This window comes from Rhopalosiphum maidis, chromosome 1 (assembly GCF_003676215.2).
Source record: "Rhopalosiphum maidis isolate BTI-1 chromosome 1, ASM367621v3, whole genome shotgun sequence".
Taxonomy (NCBI): domain Eukaryota; kingdom Metazoa; phylum Arthropoda; class Insecta; order Hemiptera; family Aphididae; genus Rhopalosiphum; species Rhopalosiphum maidis.
In genome coordinates this window covers 39573869-39591628 of record NC_040877.1, presented here as the reverse complement: position 1 = coordinate 39591628, position 17760 = coordinate 39573869, and the positions used below count along the sequence as shown (strand labels likewise).

At 24.8% G+C, this 17760-nt stretch overlaps 1 protein-coding gene across 1 annotated transcript in view; it reads right to left on the bottom strand.

Moving 5' to 3' along the window:
- Positions 1 to 17760, bottom strand: part of LOC113550060 (dystrophin-like) — a 56713-nt gene that overhangs the window by 20237 nt on the left and 18716 nt on the right. Inside the window, exons 39-51 of the mRNA XM_026951666.1 lie at positions 17530 to 17703; positions 17045 to 17173; positions 16662 to 16812; positions 16472 to 16579; positions 15251 to 15427; positions 15048 to 15155; positions 14849 to 14948; positions 11682 to 11818; positions 11527 to 11625; positions 9149 to 9254; positions 8869 to 9080; positions 8642 to 8796; positions 8384 to 8567 (exon numbers count right to left, since the gene is read on the bottom strand). Of these exons, the coding sequence (XP_026807467.1) occupies positions 8384 to 8567; positions 8642 to 8796; positions 8869 to 9080; positions 9149 to 9254; positions 11527 to 11625; positions 11682 to 11818; positions 14849 to 14948; positions 15048 to 15155; positions 15251 to 15427; positions 16472 to 16579; positions 16662 to 16812; positions 17045 to 17173; positions 17530 to 17703 (1840 nt within the window). The remainder of the gene's footprint in view (positions 1 to 8383; positions 8568 to 8641; positions 8797 to 8868; positions 9081 to 9148; positions 9255 to 11526; positions 11626 to 11681; positions 11819 to 14848; positions 14949 to 15047; positions 15156 to 15250; positions 15428 to 16471; positions 16580 to 16661; positions 16813 to 17044; positions 17174 to 17529; positions 17704 to 17760) is intronic.

Here is a 17760-nt window from a genome sequence, read left to right as displayed (position 1 = left end):
TATATACACACTATGTATTACGGACAAAATAAAAAATAATAACTGGTTTACTATTCGCGCTATGTTATATTACAGAGAGCAATGATTTAATTAATTACAATAAATTAAGATTATAACAAAAATGTTAAGTAAATTTAATTCTCGAATTTCTTATTGTAATTAATTAAATCATTGCTCTCTGTAATATAACATAGCGCGAATAGTAAACCAGTTATTACTTTTTATTTTGTACGTAATACATAGTGTGTATATAAAATATTGTACAAATAACTATAAAATATAAAACAGAAAGGTATGTTTTTATATCAATTTAGTTTAACAAATTACAGATGTTTCATTTTTAGTTTTAAAATCTTTACTTAATCATGTGGAAATACCTACCTACTTTTTTATATTTTCAAACAAGATGTCAATAATGTAAGATAACAACAAAACACAAATAATAGCCTATACACTATACACAATTGCTTATTTATACAATCCCTTTATTTTCTTATTCAAATATCGACATTTACATCATGGGATGTACATTATATATATATATATATGACACCTAAATGCTAGATACTAGTATATGATAATGATATAATCAATGTAAATACTATAAAAAAAACATCAATCTAATTTCCGTTCGTTTTATGCTCAATAGTAATTAGTATGTATATAAAAACTGCCAACCTAGTTTTGAATAGTATTTTATAAGATTTACAAATAAATTTTTAAAAATATCAAATTTTTGGATATTCTAATGCATGTTAGACTTTAAATACATATCTTAAATTATTTTAATATCTAAACATTTCATATACCGTGTGTTTAATTTTAAAGGTAACAGTAAATATTTCGAATGTACGACTTTCGAGTTTGATTCAGAATTTTTTTATTACGTATAGCCAGTGGCGGATTAACCACTAGGATCGTGAGGCTCGAACCTAGGGTGGCAGCTTATAGTGGGCGGCAAATTTGTTATGTTATTTTATTTTTATTCTCAAAAAAATGAACCAAAAAAAAAAAAAAAAAATTGAACCATATTACTATTTCTCACTCTCGGGGCGGCTATACCCGATTACCCATCACTCTTCGATGTTAGCCTATTTAAACTATGATCCTTGTATAGTATTTAAAAAAAGGGCGCTGTAAACACTGAGCGTGACTCAGGGCGCTGTGAAGGTTAATCCGCCACTGCGTAAGTACATAAAAATATACATCTGTTTTTGATTAATTCTAACTTTTAACTATTTTAATCTACGCATGCGCAGTAAAATAAAAATTTCTTGAATAAGAACTACTATTTTTGATCCTAGATTTGGATTGGTTTATTTTTTCTGAGCAACTTTGATCTTTATAGTTTTTGGTATCTTTAAAATTGACATTTTTAAGATAGTTGAAAGTTTTAAATTAAGTAATTCGTAATCGTAATTATAGGTATTATTCTATAATAATTTATTTTGATTAAAACTACAAGATGGATTTATTATTACATCGAATTTATAAAATTTATCTCATTAAAATTTATCGATAAATTATGCCTATAAATGAGTGATTAAGATAGAGCGTTGAAAAATGCAATAATTATACAAATTACCTAATATAAACTTTCGACTGTCCTAAAAATGTCAATTTTGAAGATATCAAAAAACTATATAAATCAAAGTTGCGAGAAAAAGTAAATCAATCTAAATTCAGTATCAAAAATAGTGGTTCCTATTTTAAGAAATTTTTATTTTACTGCGCATGTGCAGATAAAAATAGTTAAAAATTAGAATTGATCAAAAACAGATATATTTATATGTCCTGTACGCAGTAAGAAACTCGGAATCAAACTCAGTCATGCCTTCGAAATATTTTATGTTAACTTAGAAATTTAACACACGATATTATTATACTATATTGTTTACATACCTAAATATTTTTTTATTTTATATATAAAAACCTAACCTCAGAAGAGTTAAAAATACAATTATAAACCAATGATATTTTATAATATAACATTATTATGATTAATGAATAAATGCATATGTTTAACTTAAGGACATTTTATATTTTATAACAATTAAGTTGATTATTTAACTCGTTTTAAATTACCCATTTCAAGTGAGTGCTCTTTTTTGAAACACTTAATGATGGATGAGGTGAGGGAAGATACAATGAGATGAGCCATTTTTTTTCAATAAATACATTCCACTCCTGCATTATTTTATTTAAGATTATTATTCCCCTTGGCTTATAGTACCTATAATAAATTATACATGGATAAATAATAATATTGTTAATATATTTTCATTTATCTTTCATTTTAGATTTATGTTTAGTGTTTAGACTTTCAAATAAAATGAACTATATGAGATATGATTAAAGAGACATTATCTACTTATTTTTTGTATACACGCCTACTTAATTTTAAAATTTAACTTTTCACTACGTGTTGAATAAAAGTTGTAATACACATTAGATGTATTATTTATCACTTGATGTAAGTACACTTATATAAACTAATTTTTGGTAAATATAACACAAGTTTTGTGTTCAATAAAATGTTATTTTTAAATTTATATTAAATATAAAATGTGATTAATGATTATACATTACCATAATTTTCTATATTAGATATAGACAACTTACATTAGATTAACAAATAACTTAAACTACTAATTCACAAAAAAAACACGAATGTTTACAGACCAACGTTAAGTTTATAACAAAACATTAAACTTATAATGTTGTTCGAGATAGAAATGTCAATTACAATAAAAATATTACAAAGCAATTGTTTGTACAGATATTGACAGGGACAGGAGTGTAAGATAACAACTGACATATACACGCTTGTATTATCCATTTTAAATCTAATAAAATCCATATGGCCACGAAATATCTTCCCTTTTTTTTTTTTTTTTATCAAGTATGACCGTTCACATAAAATATTTATTGAAGTTCTAAAAATGTATTGTTTTAGTTATTCACTAAATTCTTAATTTTAACCCAATATTATTATTATTAGAATACAAATACTGAAATATCACACTAAAATTAAGTCTAATTAATACTCGAATAAATATAAGTTTAAATTTTAAAAATAAATGTTTAGTGAAGGTAGTTTTTTTATTATTGAGTGTGCCATTTAAAAATTAATTTTTAATACAATAGTTTATAATGAAAATGTGGTTGTTTACACGTAAACAATGATCCAGGTAATTATTTTAATGATAAACATTTATTATTTTTTTAAATATAATTTGTTATAATTGGTTTAACTTATAAAGTTATAACTATAAACTTATTTACCCATTCAAAATTTAAAAAAAATTGAATTGACGATAAAAAACATAAATCTTTACTAAAAATAAAAATGTTATTATATTTTATCATTGTTGTAAATGTTAAATGCAAAAAACTTTTATCATAAAAACATATTTGAAAAAAAATAATATGTAACGAATTCATTACTCACCAATTTTATTATTATTTATTTAGTTATTTATAAATTTATAATCAACAGACATAAGCACTTAAACAAGAAAAAAACAAACATTACATAATAATTGGAACATATAAAAGTAATAGACAAAATGATAATAATACAAAATAATATGAATTAGAAAGACGAAAAAATATATATATATCTATAAAAATAAAAATATAAAATAAATTAGGCTAATTGTTTTAGCTTTAAAGATTTTAAGAGACAGAACAAAAAATCCAAAACCGTGAAGATTTTATTTGCGTTAAAAGGGCTCCCGAGAAAAATAAATTAGCCACCATTTGTATATTAAATTTAGGTACATGGAACAAATCAGAATTTCATGTAGTAGGACTAAGGACTAGAGTCCAATAAAAAAAGTATAAATCTAATTAAAATTAAAATAGCTGCGAAATTTATATAGTTATTTAAAATATCATAAACAAACATAATATCAATTAAATCACGTCTGATAGTAAGAGAATCAATACCTATAGAGCTTGAACCAATAAAAGGAAAAAGTATCTTGAGATAATAATTAGACCATATTAAAGAGCCAAATTCTAGATTAGATTTAACTTTGAAGTATACAAATTGTTTAAACAAAAAAGATTTCTAAAGTCCTTAGTATTCCTATTAATAAAATCCAACATCTTATACGCTTTATTTATGATTAGTTTTGAAAGACAGATCAAATTTAAAACTAATATATACCCAAATCAGTAATAGAATAATCTTTCAAGAGGATAGTTATCAATTTGATAATTATTAAATACAGTACTTTTGCTGCATGAAAAATTAATAATTTTACATTTATCATAGTTCAAAAGTAGATAGTTTTTTTTTTTACTCCACATCACAAACTTATTTAAATTAGATTGCAAAGTTTTTAACATTTTTAATTTGACTGTAAATTTTAACATCATCAGCAAACATCTAAATGTTTACTGAACTATCTAAAATAAGAGGAAGATCATTAATAAAAATTAAGAAAAGAAGTGGTCCTAAATTATATTTTTGTGGAACTCCTGAGGTAAAACATCGATTTATGTATAGAAATATCCCGAATAATATTTAAAAATTATAATATTCTGCTTTTAAATACGACATATATATATATATGTTGTTAGTAAAAAAAAAAGGAAAAGTATAAATTATTACAATAAAATACAGTAATAAATAAATAATTTTTTTTTAAATAATGTTTCTAACGACTTTTAATTATTAAAAACATTAAAACAAATATTTTCAAAAACGTTAATAGTTTTTGAAACAATTAATTTCTTGATATATTCCATTTTTCAATTACTCCTTTTTTAGGATTTAAGGGAATAAATTTAAAGATGAGTAAAATCGATCTCGAGTAAATTTGTCGATTAATTTAAATCTGTTTTTAGAATTCATATTGCTTCACTATATCAATGAGTGGTACGTTGTAATAAAAAAGTTTAAATTCCTATATTCCAAGTATGATATAGACAAAGACAAAAAATCATTGCTTCCAATACCTTTAAATAAACTATTTTATAGCAAATTAATAACAAAGCGATGATCACCAAAAACAGTTATTATGTTGAATATTAATATAGAAAATATTCTTAAACTATGGTAAAGAAAAAATTGTTATTCAAAATAGTTTTTAAAAAAAATGAAAAATATCTAACTAAACAATAATTTTAGAATTAGTTGGCCATAGCCATACCATTAATATATATATATTATACGATTATACGAGATATAATAATGTAATATACAACGCAGTTAGTAATATAATACATTTATACATGTACAGTTTTAATTATCTATAATTAAAAATTAATTAACGACAATAAGAATATTGCCAACAGTGTTTAAGAGGATGTTACACCCACATGTGTTGTCTCCATCTTACATATGTAAAACATAGCAAAAAACTGTTTTACGCGGATAGAACTTCTCAGATAGTAGTAATAGTTAAGACTCTAAATATTGTTGTACTTTGTTTATCTATAAAACATAGTTTTTATTTTTTGATATTTTTAGTTATGATTGTGTAGCATTCTTGGTTTTTTCCTGCGTAAAACAGTCATTGCTATATTTTACATTAATTTTAAGATGCAAACAACACATGTGGGTGTAACGTCCTCTTAACACTGCTAGCTAAAATAAATATTATCCTTTCAAGCTTACGATGATTACGTGTGATTAACATGCACAGATTTTAATCACATATGTATTATGCAGCATACCAAATGAAACAACCAAAGTTTTTATCATTAACCAATAATTTTAATTACCAGATGTCCAAAAAAATTTTTTTAACCGATAATATCAAAATATTTCCCATTTTCAAGCTGTGATCTATAGTGGTAAATATTTGCATATATATATATATATATATATATATACATATATTTATACATCCATACTTTTCTTGATAAGCATACATTATTATAATTATTAATTATATAAATATTTGTAATATTTTGGTTTGGCCGAACGGATTGGTCATAAAAAATATTACAGATATAGTGTGCAAGCATATGAAGCGGTTACTCTGCATGTACAAGCTTATTAAAATGAGTGTTTAATGAAACATGAAATGTTAACTATCTTAAAAATTATATCAAATACTTAGTAGTTTTTGTAAATCAAAAATGTTTGAAAATGTCGTGTCATTTAATATACTTCGTGACACATTTAGACTTATTTAGCGACACATTGGTTGAGAAATACTATAATCTAGAAACTAGATACAAAGTCTAGATTTTATTACAAAATAAAGGATAATAAATTCATATATTTTTGTTGCTAAATAATAGTAGTGGTGGATGCAAAATATAATAATAATAATAATGATTCAGATAATACCAATTATTGGTAATCGTTATTAATTAATTCCTAATTCTTATACTGGGTGATTCTTTTTGACATAATTCACACATTATTTTGAACTATAAGTTTAAAAAATATTTTTTTTTTCATTCAATTTTGAAATCCTAACAAAACACTTTTGAAAAAAATTGTAGTTATATTACCTAGTATTTTTAAATATTTATTTTAGACGGAGTAATGAACATATTAATTTTATAAAGACATGTATTTATTTATTTATTAAATTTATTTTTATTTTTATAATAGAAAAAAAATCTCAATTTTCTACTTTAATACTTTTCTAAAAAGAAAATTAATCTAGATGGTACCTAAGGGGTCAAAAATAAAAAATTCTTAAGGTTTTTTTTAATAATTAGAGGGGCGATGGTTACTAGAAATCCAGTATGGTGCCGAACTAATGATAAGTGAAGTGACACAAGAAGAAACTTACAAAGTAACAATTAGCTTAAAAAATTAGAAAGCGCCAGAATCAGACGAAATACCAGCTGAACTTATCTTAGCCCAGTTTAAGTTATTCCGGAAGATATAGAATGATAATGTTTGCCGAAAACCTAGAATGAGCTGGCGAAAATGCGCATGGAAGATCCATTGTATCGAATAAGAGTTAAGTAAACAAGTCTGAAGCTTATGAAGTTAATATTGGGTTGAAGCAAGGAGATTCGCTATTAACCAATTTATTCAGTATAGCATTGGAAAAAGTCATAAGGGAGATGTAAATGGAAACTACTGGAATGGCGATCGGCCAACGATGTCTACAAGTGCTTGGTTTTGCGGATGATTTAAATATCTTAGAGAGCTCTGTACAAGATACGGAAAAAAAGTCCAAGTGCTCGAGTGAGCCGTCAGTAATATAGGATTAACAATTTATACGTATAAAACCAAAATAATAAAATATTAGATGAAGGTGACAACACTAATACGGGACCTTCGAAAAGGTCAATGAATTTTGACACCTAGGAACTGTACTAAAAATACAAAAAATGACTAGGCTAGAGAGATAGGTTCAAGGATAATAAAAGCTGAAACAGCATAATTGATTTTGCTCTAAATAAGTTCTTAAAATTCAAAGTATTCTCCAAAAAATTCAAAGCAAGGCTGTACATGGTTAATAATAAAACCTACGCTTACATTTTCTAGGCATGGACTACCACTAGCATTACTGAAAGGAAACTCAGGACTTATAAGAAAAAATAATTAATATCGTTATACCTCGTTAAAATACATATACTTTTTGTAATCTACAAACAATTCTCATTTTTATTGTTTTATGAAACCTAAAGTATTTCAAATTTACAACATGTAATACTAAGTATTATATACTTTATATCTTGTATTATCAACTTTGTATTAATCAATAATTAATTTAACTGTTGAGTTAAATTAAAATTGTACTATGCAGAAATTCCATTCATAAAATAGTGTTAGTTACTAACTTGTAATTTTAGATTAGGTAACCTTTTGGAAATTCCATTAGTATTATATTATATAGTAATAAGTCTTTGATATCTATAAAATTTACTTCCTAATTCAATATTTATAAAAATATATAAGTATTAAAACTAAATAGATTTTATAAAAAGTTCATTTAGTAACAACAATGAATTAAATAATTTGGTATTAAATTATAATTGCACAATATAACACTAATTACATCTAATGGATAACCATAACATGCACTGAGGTATAATATACGAGTATTACATATTATAGTGTTAATAACCTATACATTTTAATTCAACATTTATATTATACTTTTAGACTAACTATTACAGCAGCATATATATGCACTTAAATTTTACCTTCTACTAAACATTTTAAATAAACTTTATTGAATAACAGTAATACATTTGAATTAAAATGTTAACTATGAAATGTATATGCAATTATGAATGTTTTCCTCATTTTAAATGTCATTATCTTTGCTACAATAATGAGAGCTTTAGAGATATAGACACAGAAACTTTTGTCAATATTACTAATTAAGTAATATTTAAATACTAAATATCATTTAAGATCTACCATTTTAACTTATATCACATAATCACATACCTTAAGTTGATTCATTGCTGTAGTATTGTCTCGTTTGAGTGTATTACATCTATCGAATTCTGCTTCAATTGTTTCCATCGAAGATTCTGCTTCAGACAACCATCCTAAAAAGTTGTCAAGCGATTTATCTAAATTTTGTAATGAGTTTATTGCTGAATGCAATACTTTTCCTCGGCTTATAATGCTAAAAAAAAGAAATTAAAAAATTAATAATTAAATATAATCTTAATCAGACATATGGTCTAAAACAAAATTTACTTTGTATTAAGATTTTGGAATCTTTGATGTACTTGTTCAGTTAATTTTTTAATTTTGGAAGTATCATCATTTTGATAAACTGCAATTAATTTTTGTGTAAGTTGATTAAATAAATCAATCTGGTGTTTATATTGATGTAACTCAACATGGAATGACTAAAATATATGGATACAAAGGTTAATATTTAATAGTCATTTTAAATTAAGTTTAAAAATATTTGTTCATACCTTTTGTTCTCTTTGTTGTGCATCTAGTACATCGGCTGTATTACCGACTGAACTCATTCGCTGTAGTCTATTCTCCATTCTAGTCAACCAAGTATCTATTTCCATTTTTTTTGTTTCAAAACGTTGGCTATCACTCAACATTGCATTTAATTCAGTTTTACGTTGCATTACTTTATTATTTGTTTCATCCCAATGCTCACGCAATTTAGTTACTATAGAATAGTAGTATTAAATATTGTATAAAATATACATCATTAATTTGAAATTAACAATTAATTACCTTTGCCATGTAATTGTTGTCGATTTGAATCAGCTTTAAGGTTTTCAGCAGTATGAACTAATTCATCTAGTTGAGGTTTTTTTTGTTCCAACTCTCGTAATACATTCTATATGTAAAATAACAAATTATATTAGTTTGTACATATTTTTAATAAGAATAATTTATATTGAATCAAGTTGAATTAATTAATGTTTTCTAGCTTAAACAATTTTAGTATAAGCTGAAAATAACATAATGCAATTTAAAATCAAATATGTACGATTAGTTTTATTTAAAATTATGTATAGATTATAAAAATATATTTTTCAATAAATATAATATATGATATGTATTGTTAAAAATAAATAAATATCATAGTCCTAATCACAAAATAATATTCAAAATTGTTTAACAATAAAATATGTAAAAAACTATAAGATATTGTATTGCTATGGCGACTGTGTGTATACACAAACATTTAAGTGAACAATCATTTGTAAGTCATAATTTTTATTATTTTAATAAAATTATACAAACCAATAACATAATGTACTGAGTTTTTATGAGATATTGACATTTAAATATTAATTTAAAAACAAAGTTTTCTTGAATTATGAGCCTTTAATAATTAAAAATAAATAAGTAAAAAAAAGTTAATAATTTGAATAAATAAAATATTGTAAACAAAGAAATCTAAAATTTAAACAAAAAAAATTAAAGAAATAATACAATCAAATATTTTTTGAAATATTATTATAATTATTATTATTGTTTGTTTTTTGTGATTGTTTAATTTAATAAATAATTGATTTTAATTTTTGGCATAATGATACTAGTATAGTAAGAGTACATAGTAGTATGTATAAATATTTTTTTAATCAAATCTTTGCTAACAACATTATTTAATAAGCAATTTCCTATTGGTAAATTTAAATAATTGTAATTTATTTGTGAGATGGTAAATATTATATAAATTTATTCATTTTTAATTTTAATATTATTTAACTGATCAGAAGCGTGCATACAACACTCTAAATGCAAGGCGAGTTTTGGAGAAGCTTACTCAAAAGAATTCCTAGTATCGATAAGTCTCAGACAAGGAGACGCTTTGTTACAGGTCTTGTTTACCATTACCTTAAATTTAGTGATGAGTCAAGTCCTTAGGTAAGGCAAAAGGAACACAATTCAGTTATAACCAACAGCTTGCAATTGTAATGTATGTCAATTATTAAGTGATAATTACAAAGAATGAAGAAAATTTAAAGCAATTCACAAAAGAGCTAATAAGGTTATGGAAGGAAATCGGCCTTAATATAATTTTAGAAATACAGAATACCTAATGGGAAATACCATCCAGAAAACAGCACATAGTAAGAAAATTAGAAATAAAAAGTTTTTTATTTGAAAAGGTAGAACATTTCAAGTACCTTAGTACGGGGATGAATGAAAACGCAAAGTCATGAAGAAATAAAAGAAAGATTGATAACAAAAAACAAATGCTATTTTAGTCTATCAAAACTATTATAACAAAATCTAACAGTCTAACAAAATTAGACCCATTGCATTAAAATATACAGGTAAAATTAGGGCAACTACTAAAATAGATGAGAACAATTTAGGTGATTTTGAAAGGAAAATACTTTGGAAAATTTTTTAAAAAAATAAATAAATAATAATAATAAATTTTAAGTTGGGACAAATGAAGAATTGAGAAGATTTTTTGGGGAAGTAAATATTATAAGTTATAAGTAGAATAACATGGGTTGGTCATGTTTGGAGATCTGAAGGAGTATTGGGTAACAAAAAAATGGAAACCGAACACTAAACGGCCTAGAGAGTGACCCAGACAACGGTGGGCAAATAGAATTATGGAAGACCTTAGGATGATTTAAATAGAGAATGTGAAAGAAATTTCAAGGGATAAAGAGAAATGGAGGGATTTTGTTACTGCGGCAATGGACTTTAATGGTCTTTAAATATGCCTAATAATAATAATATTATTTTATATTCAACTAATGGGCTTTGCCCCAGAAAACCAAAGGTCGTTATCCCCCCCCCTTTTGCAAAATAAAATTTAATAACAATTTGATATTTATAATATTTAAAATGAAATATGTGGAAGATGAAATATACAAAATGTTTAATACAAAATAAATGACTTAAATATTTTCTGATTATGATAATTTATCTATATAATATACAAGGTTTATAAGTCTGTTTATTTTAGATCATAAATAGTTCAAATCTAAAATATAAAACTTAATGTTTAAATCTATAAAAATAATTAATATGTTGAGAATTTAATATTACAATTTCAGTTTTGAATTATGTAAACAATTATAAAATTCAAATTGTAAATTTTAAACATACATTAAATATTTATATAGTAATATACATACTTTTTGTTTATCAATAAGCTGAAGTATATCGTCAACATCCCCAACCGTAACTGATTGTTGACGCAGCATCTTTTCTTCTAAAGCTAACCAATCACAAATCTAAAACAAATAATATTATGAAACTTTGAACATTTTCATTCTATAAAAATTAATACCTGAAGAATTGATTTATCAAAACTAGCTAATAAATTGAGAAGTGCATCTGATGAATTGACTGGTGATAGGGATCGTAAACTTGAAGGGGGGTGTTTTTCGGAGGCATTTTTTGTTAGACTCTTCCAATTTTCTTCTGCTATAAAATTATTAAAATACAAAATAAAATAAAATTTACATTGATAAATAATGGTAATTTATTTATATTCTAAAAGTAAGTTAATTTAATTTTACTTTTGATTGTTTTATTTATATAGATAGTAGTCAAAATATTTACTATCATTAGTTTTATGTTTTATTAAACATGATAGGTCTTAACTAACAATAGTTAAAGTCTTATAAACACTTGAAATAAAAATTATTTTAGTTTTGTAAATAAAGTAATTGGTAAAAGTGAAACCCACATAAGTTGAATAAAAAATGGGTAATAAATAATAGGATAAAGATATTAACTTATAAGCTAAAATTCATTAAATGTATCAAATAAAATTGTAAAACAAATAATTGTTTTATATTAATACATTAATAATATTTAATACATTGTCATAAAATAACATTTAAAAAACCCCATTGTGTATTTGGTTCGTTTTGCTTCAATGTTAACTAGTACACAATTGTTCATAAAATAGAATGAAGATGAAAACACAAATACATTTTTTTTATGTTTATATAAATCAAAGCAAGTATACCAAGCTATACAATAAACGAATACATCGATTTAAAAATTAAAAAAAACAACCAATGATTAATAAGAACAAATAATTAAATTTAAAAAAACATAACGTAATTTATATGAAAGCATAAGCGTGCTAATTTTTTTAAAAAAGTACGTACAGAAATTTTAACAAAATCAAAAAACATCGTAAAAAAAAAAAACTTTCACCATCAATGTGGATATCATCTAAAATAAGAACATTACGAGGTCATATAGGAATATTATTAAAGTTTCGTCAAGATCTAGGCGATGATATTACTGTACTTACGATCGAAACATAATCCATGGATTAATGATCCTTTAATATATCGATAACTGTATAGTGGCGGTTAGGTGTATTGAAAAATATCAAAAAAAATGCGTGAAAATAAAAAATATAATCAGAACCCTATAAGTAAACGAAATGGTGGTGATTTGCGGAGGCCGCATGGCTGAATGCCACCAAGATAGCTGAGGAAAGGGTCAAGGGAAGGGATGTCCTACCGATACGGGCAGCGCGGATGAACCGGAACAAGTAGCGCGCACGAGATGTGTTCCGTGTGCTCGCGCGGCGACGAGCACCCTCATCGATTCATACACAAGTGGGTGGAGTCGTGGCGTACGCGCGCTGCTGGCCGGCCGGCACTTTTCTCTCCGCTGAGTACAAGTGTAGACTTGGTAAAAGCCGCGCGCGCGACCGACAGCTACGAATGGGTACGACTCACGCACGCACACACGCACCCACCGATAATACTACTACTACTAGTAGTACCGCACTGTCATCATTCCACTTCCACCACTACACTCTCCCACACGTGCGCGTCACAGCGTCAGGACGAAAACCCCTAGGTGGCAGCGTTAATATTCCAAAGTTTTCTTCTGCACTCTTCGCATTATCGATCCCCGCGCACGTCCTACATGACATCGACTGCGTCTTCACCACGGACGGACGCCGCGGTTAATAATACTTAAAGATATAACATTAAATATTTGTTCCAAAATTGAGACGTGAAACAGCTACCTTAGATATTTTGTATTAAACCCGATATACTATGTACCGATTACGGAGAGATTTAAGTTCTCGCAGAGTATCGTCGTTGTTCTCTGTGGACAATTGATTATGCATCATAAACAAAACTCAAATCCGACATTTGAGAACTAAAGTTATGATTGCACGCTTGGGAAATTGCTCACTTTTTTGTATGATAGAAGTTCCACATGAGTAGAAAACTAAAATTATTTATTTATACCACACTAGCCCAAAAGCCTCACGATATGCACTACTGTTTAGTACGCTAACTCGAATGCGAAAACTTTTAATGGTTTCAATCTTTTATCTTGATAATAACGTTGGGTGGCACACTTTAGAACAGTATTATTTTAAATCATGTTTATATTTTCCCATATCATTTCAACACAACCTACTAATTTATTATAACAAATAAATTAACAATACATTTTATCACCATGCTTTTATATTATTTGGATTATTTATGCAATCAAAACTTAATTGATTATTTTAATACTTGAAACACATTCATTTTTAAAACCTAATAATTAAACAGAATCATAAATAAATAAATCACAACATAATTGTGGTTAAAGCTATTAATATTTTTGTTTTTTTATTGTCTCTTTTGTAAACTGTTAGTGATAAGTTAACACTCACTTTAAGTTAAATAGCTATACTGCCTCAATAATAGGTAGTAAAAAAGAAAAATCCTACTGTATTCTGTATTCAATTTAAATAAATAAAAAATAATGTATGTATCTATAACAAATATATAAATAATGCTATATATTTTTTAATTAGCGCCATCTAAAATAGATATAACATAGCTTTAAATAAGGCTGTATTCAGCTTTGACGGGCATCAGCAACTAAATCTCCTTATTTTTCTTAGGGTAAGACCGGATTTTTAAAAGAAAAATTTGTTTTATAATATACAAAAACTAATAAGTAATTTATATACATACGCGGATACACTATTAACAAATGAAAAAGTTCTAGCGGTTGAGGCCATTACCTATATTTCAAATTTATAATTTGAAGTATAAGCACAGGCCCTTGAGAAATGACTCAAGAAAACTGGTCTGAGTATAGCCTTGGTTTTAAATAATAATGGCTATTTTTTCTTATGGACTATTAAGAATATTATTTAAGTGTTATTGTGTTTTGCAGTGGTACAACTAAGATTTTTTTCTAAGGGTGTAAAGATAAAGTAAAATGCTAAAATGACAGCAAATTATCATTGCGTTATGAAAAATAAAATGATAATGGATCAAAAAATATTTTCTCATTTAAATTGTATATAAAATAGTACACATATTAATATTATACTTCACATCTTGACAACTAAAAGGAGTTTAGTCTACATAAGCATCTTCCTTGGTTGCATCACTGATTATTTTGATACAAAATTGATTCAAATACATTTAGTCTAAACATAAATTTAAATTTAAAAAAATATATTACCTTTTTTTATTTCAATAGATGTAATTGATGGTTTTTTCAAAATATTTTCATTTATATTTTTTAAATAATTCCAATTGTCTCTAAGATTTTTCACTATATCCTAAAATAAAATAAAATTATTCAATTAAGTAATTTTAAAATGTAAATAAAATAGTATACACAATAATACACTTATAACTAGTAATACAATAAGTCTTACTTGTAAATCTACAGATACTGGTTGACCAATTCCTTCACATTGTTTTTCCATATTTGTAAAATTTTCTAATATATCTTTTACTTCGGCATTTCGCTCTAATAAGTTTGACTAAATAATACATATTATTATTGTTAATAATTAAAATAATTCTTTAATAGTTTTAACAAAACTTTATTCAATGCAAATATAAATGAAAAACTTACTTGTAATTTTTCAGTTGCTAATTTTCTCTCTGCAATAGGTTTTGTGTGAAATTCTTCTGCTTCTGACCTTTTTATTATAACCCAACTGTTTAACTCTTTTAGTTGATGTATAAATTTGTTTAAAGCATTTAATTTTCCATTTAAACATTCTAAATTATCAGATAAATCAGATATAACCTGAAAAATACACATAAATCATTTATATTATCTTTAGAAACATTTAACTAGAGTTAACTTTTAATTATTACATCTTTACAGGTTTATATTAGAAAAAAAATTATCATTTATTTTGTTTTATCAAGATAAAGAGAAATCAAAATGCTCATTTAACATTTACAGGCTATAATATAAGTATAATTAATATTTAATTTTTTTGTAAAAATGTATAAACGTATGTTTATCTATTTATAATTTGTAATTAACTTTTTTTAATTAATTTTGAAAAATATTATTGTATAGGTAATTTATTTTAAATTTCAATGTTGTTGCTTTAATATCATGATAATAACTAATTGAAAAATGGTATACAATATTTAATTTTTTAATTTGTAATAAATTATGTTTAATTGTTAAATATATAATTTTAAACATTATTTTTAAATTTGATAATTTCTACTATTTTAATTAAGCTATAAAAAATATTTTATTAACATATTAAACTAAGATAAGTAAATAGTTATGGTTATTAAGAACTTGTTTATTAATATGCTTAGACAAATACTTTGTTACACATGAAAAATCTATGTACAACAAATAGAAAAATTTACTAAATTACAATAAATATTCCCAAAATGTACATAAAGTTTAATAGGGAGTTGATTATTTAATAATCATAGTAGCTCATCCACATTATCATTACATTTAATGAACCTTGATTGAAATGTTATCTTTATTATTCATAAAAATAACTGGGACATAAAAACTACCTATAAGTACTACTAGATAAAATTTGATACCATAAGCTTCTTAAAATGTTAAACAAATTTTGTTCAAAAACCTGACATACAATTCATACATACACAAACAAAAAAAAACAAGGTAAAACTAATATATTCTTTGCGCCATTCAGAATCTAAAATATTACAAAGAGAAGATAAACAATTACTTATATTTCATTAATTATGTTATAATCATATTGAAAACACTAATCAACATATACTTAAATGTTTCAATGTCAATTAAATACTGTGTATAAAAAGCATAACTTTTATAAATTATTACCTTATCAAGAAGCAATTTAATTGATTCAAGATCATTTGGTTGTTTCAATTTCTTTGAATTAATAGAATCTAATTCTTTTCTTCGAGTCAGCAATTCTAATTCTTTGGACTATAAAATTACAATATACAGATGATAAAACTTAAAATAATTACTCAAATAAAAAAAAAACAATAAATATAAAAATAAAAACCTTTAGTAAACAACTTTTTGAATTTAGTGAGTCAACTTCAGAAGGATTAGCTTGAGTAGCTTGAAGCACATTTAAAGTTTGATCAATAGTAATTTTTGTAGCTGATATGACACTTGAAAAATCAGATTTAGATTTTTCCATCTCATTCACCCTAATAAACATACAAATTAAAATAAATTAAAAAAACTGATAAGTATTATTGTTAACAAGTACCTGAATGAGTTCAGAAAGAATAACAAAAATAAATACTTATAATGTCCCTAGACAAAATAATTTTAAAAAATTTGGACAAATGCCAAATGAGTAAAAATAACACCTTCTTTCCAGTATTTGACAACTTGGATAAAATTATGGGATAGATTTAGAACATAAAATACACATACCTTTCTCGTTGCGTTGTCAGCTTATTTAAAACTGCTTGCCATCTTAATCTTAGGCTCTCAACTTCTGATTGGAAACTATCTGAGTGCGACCATAATGTTCGTGAACAATTTAGAAAACTTATAACTGTTCTGTTTTATTAAACAAAGATAAATTAAATAGAAAAAATTAAAAATTAAATAATCATTTTAAAAAATAATGTAAATTGCACTCTAAACTTTAGAAAACTATTAAAATTGTATTATAATCGCAAAAATGTACTATTTATAATTTTAAAAAATAAAATATTTTTTAAGTTCAATAACTAATAAAATATATATATATATGTAAAAAAAACTGGAAAATATGTAACACGGGGGAAAAATTAAGAGGGCTATGTAGTTTATAGAGATGGAAGATAGAATAATTGAAACATAATATACCATATACTCTACAAGATGTTAGCACTTAGTCAATAATAAAATTCTGATTTTAAATTAAAAATTACCTATGCCTAGATGACACTCGTTTTTCTAAATTATGTTGCTTATTTTTTTTCTCTTGTAATGTCAATGACAAACTATTTTCTTCCATATCATTTTCAATTTCTGCTAACCATTCAGAAAGTTCTTTACCGCTTTGTTGTAAGTTGGTAACTTCTGTTTGTATACTAGATAGTTGTCTAAAAATAAAGCTTAGATAAGTTTAAACAATTTAAGTATCAGATATAGATTTAATA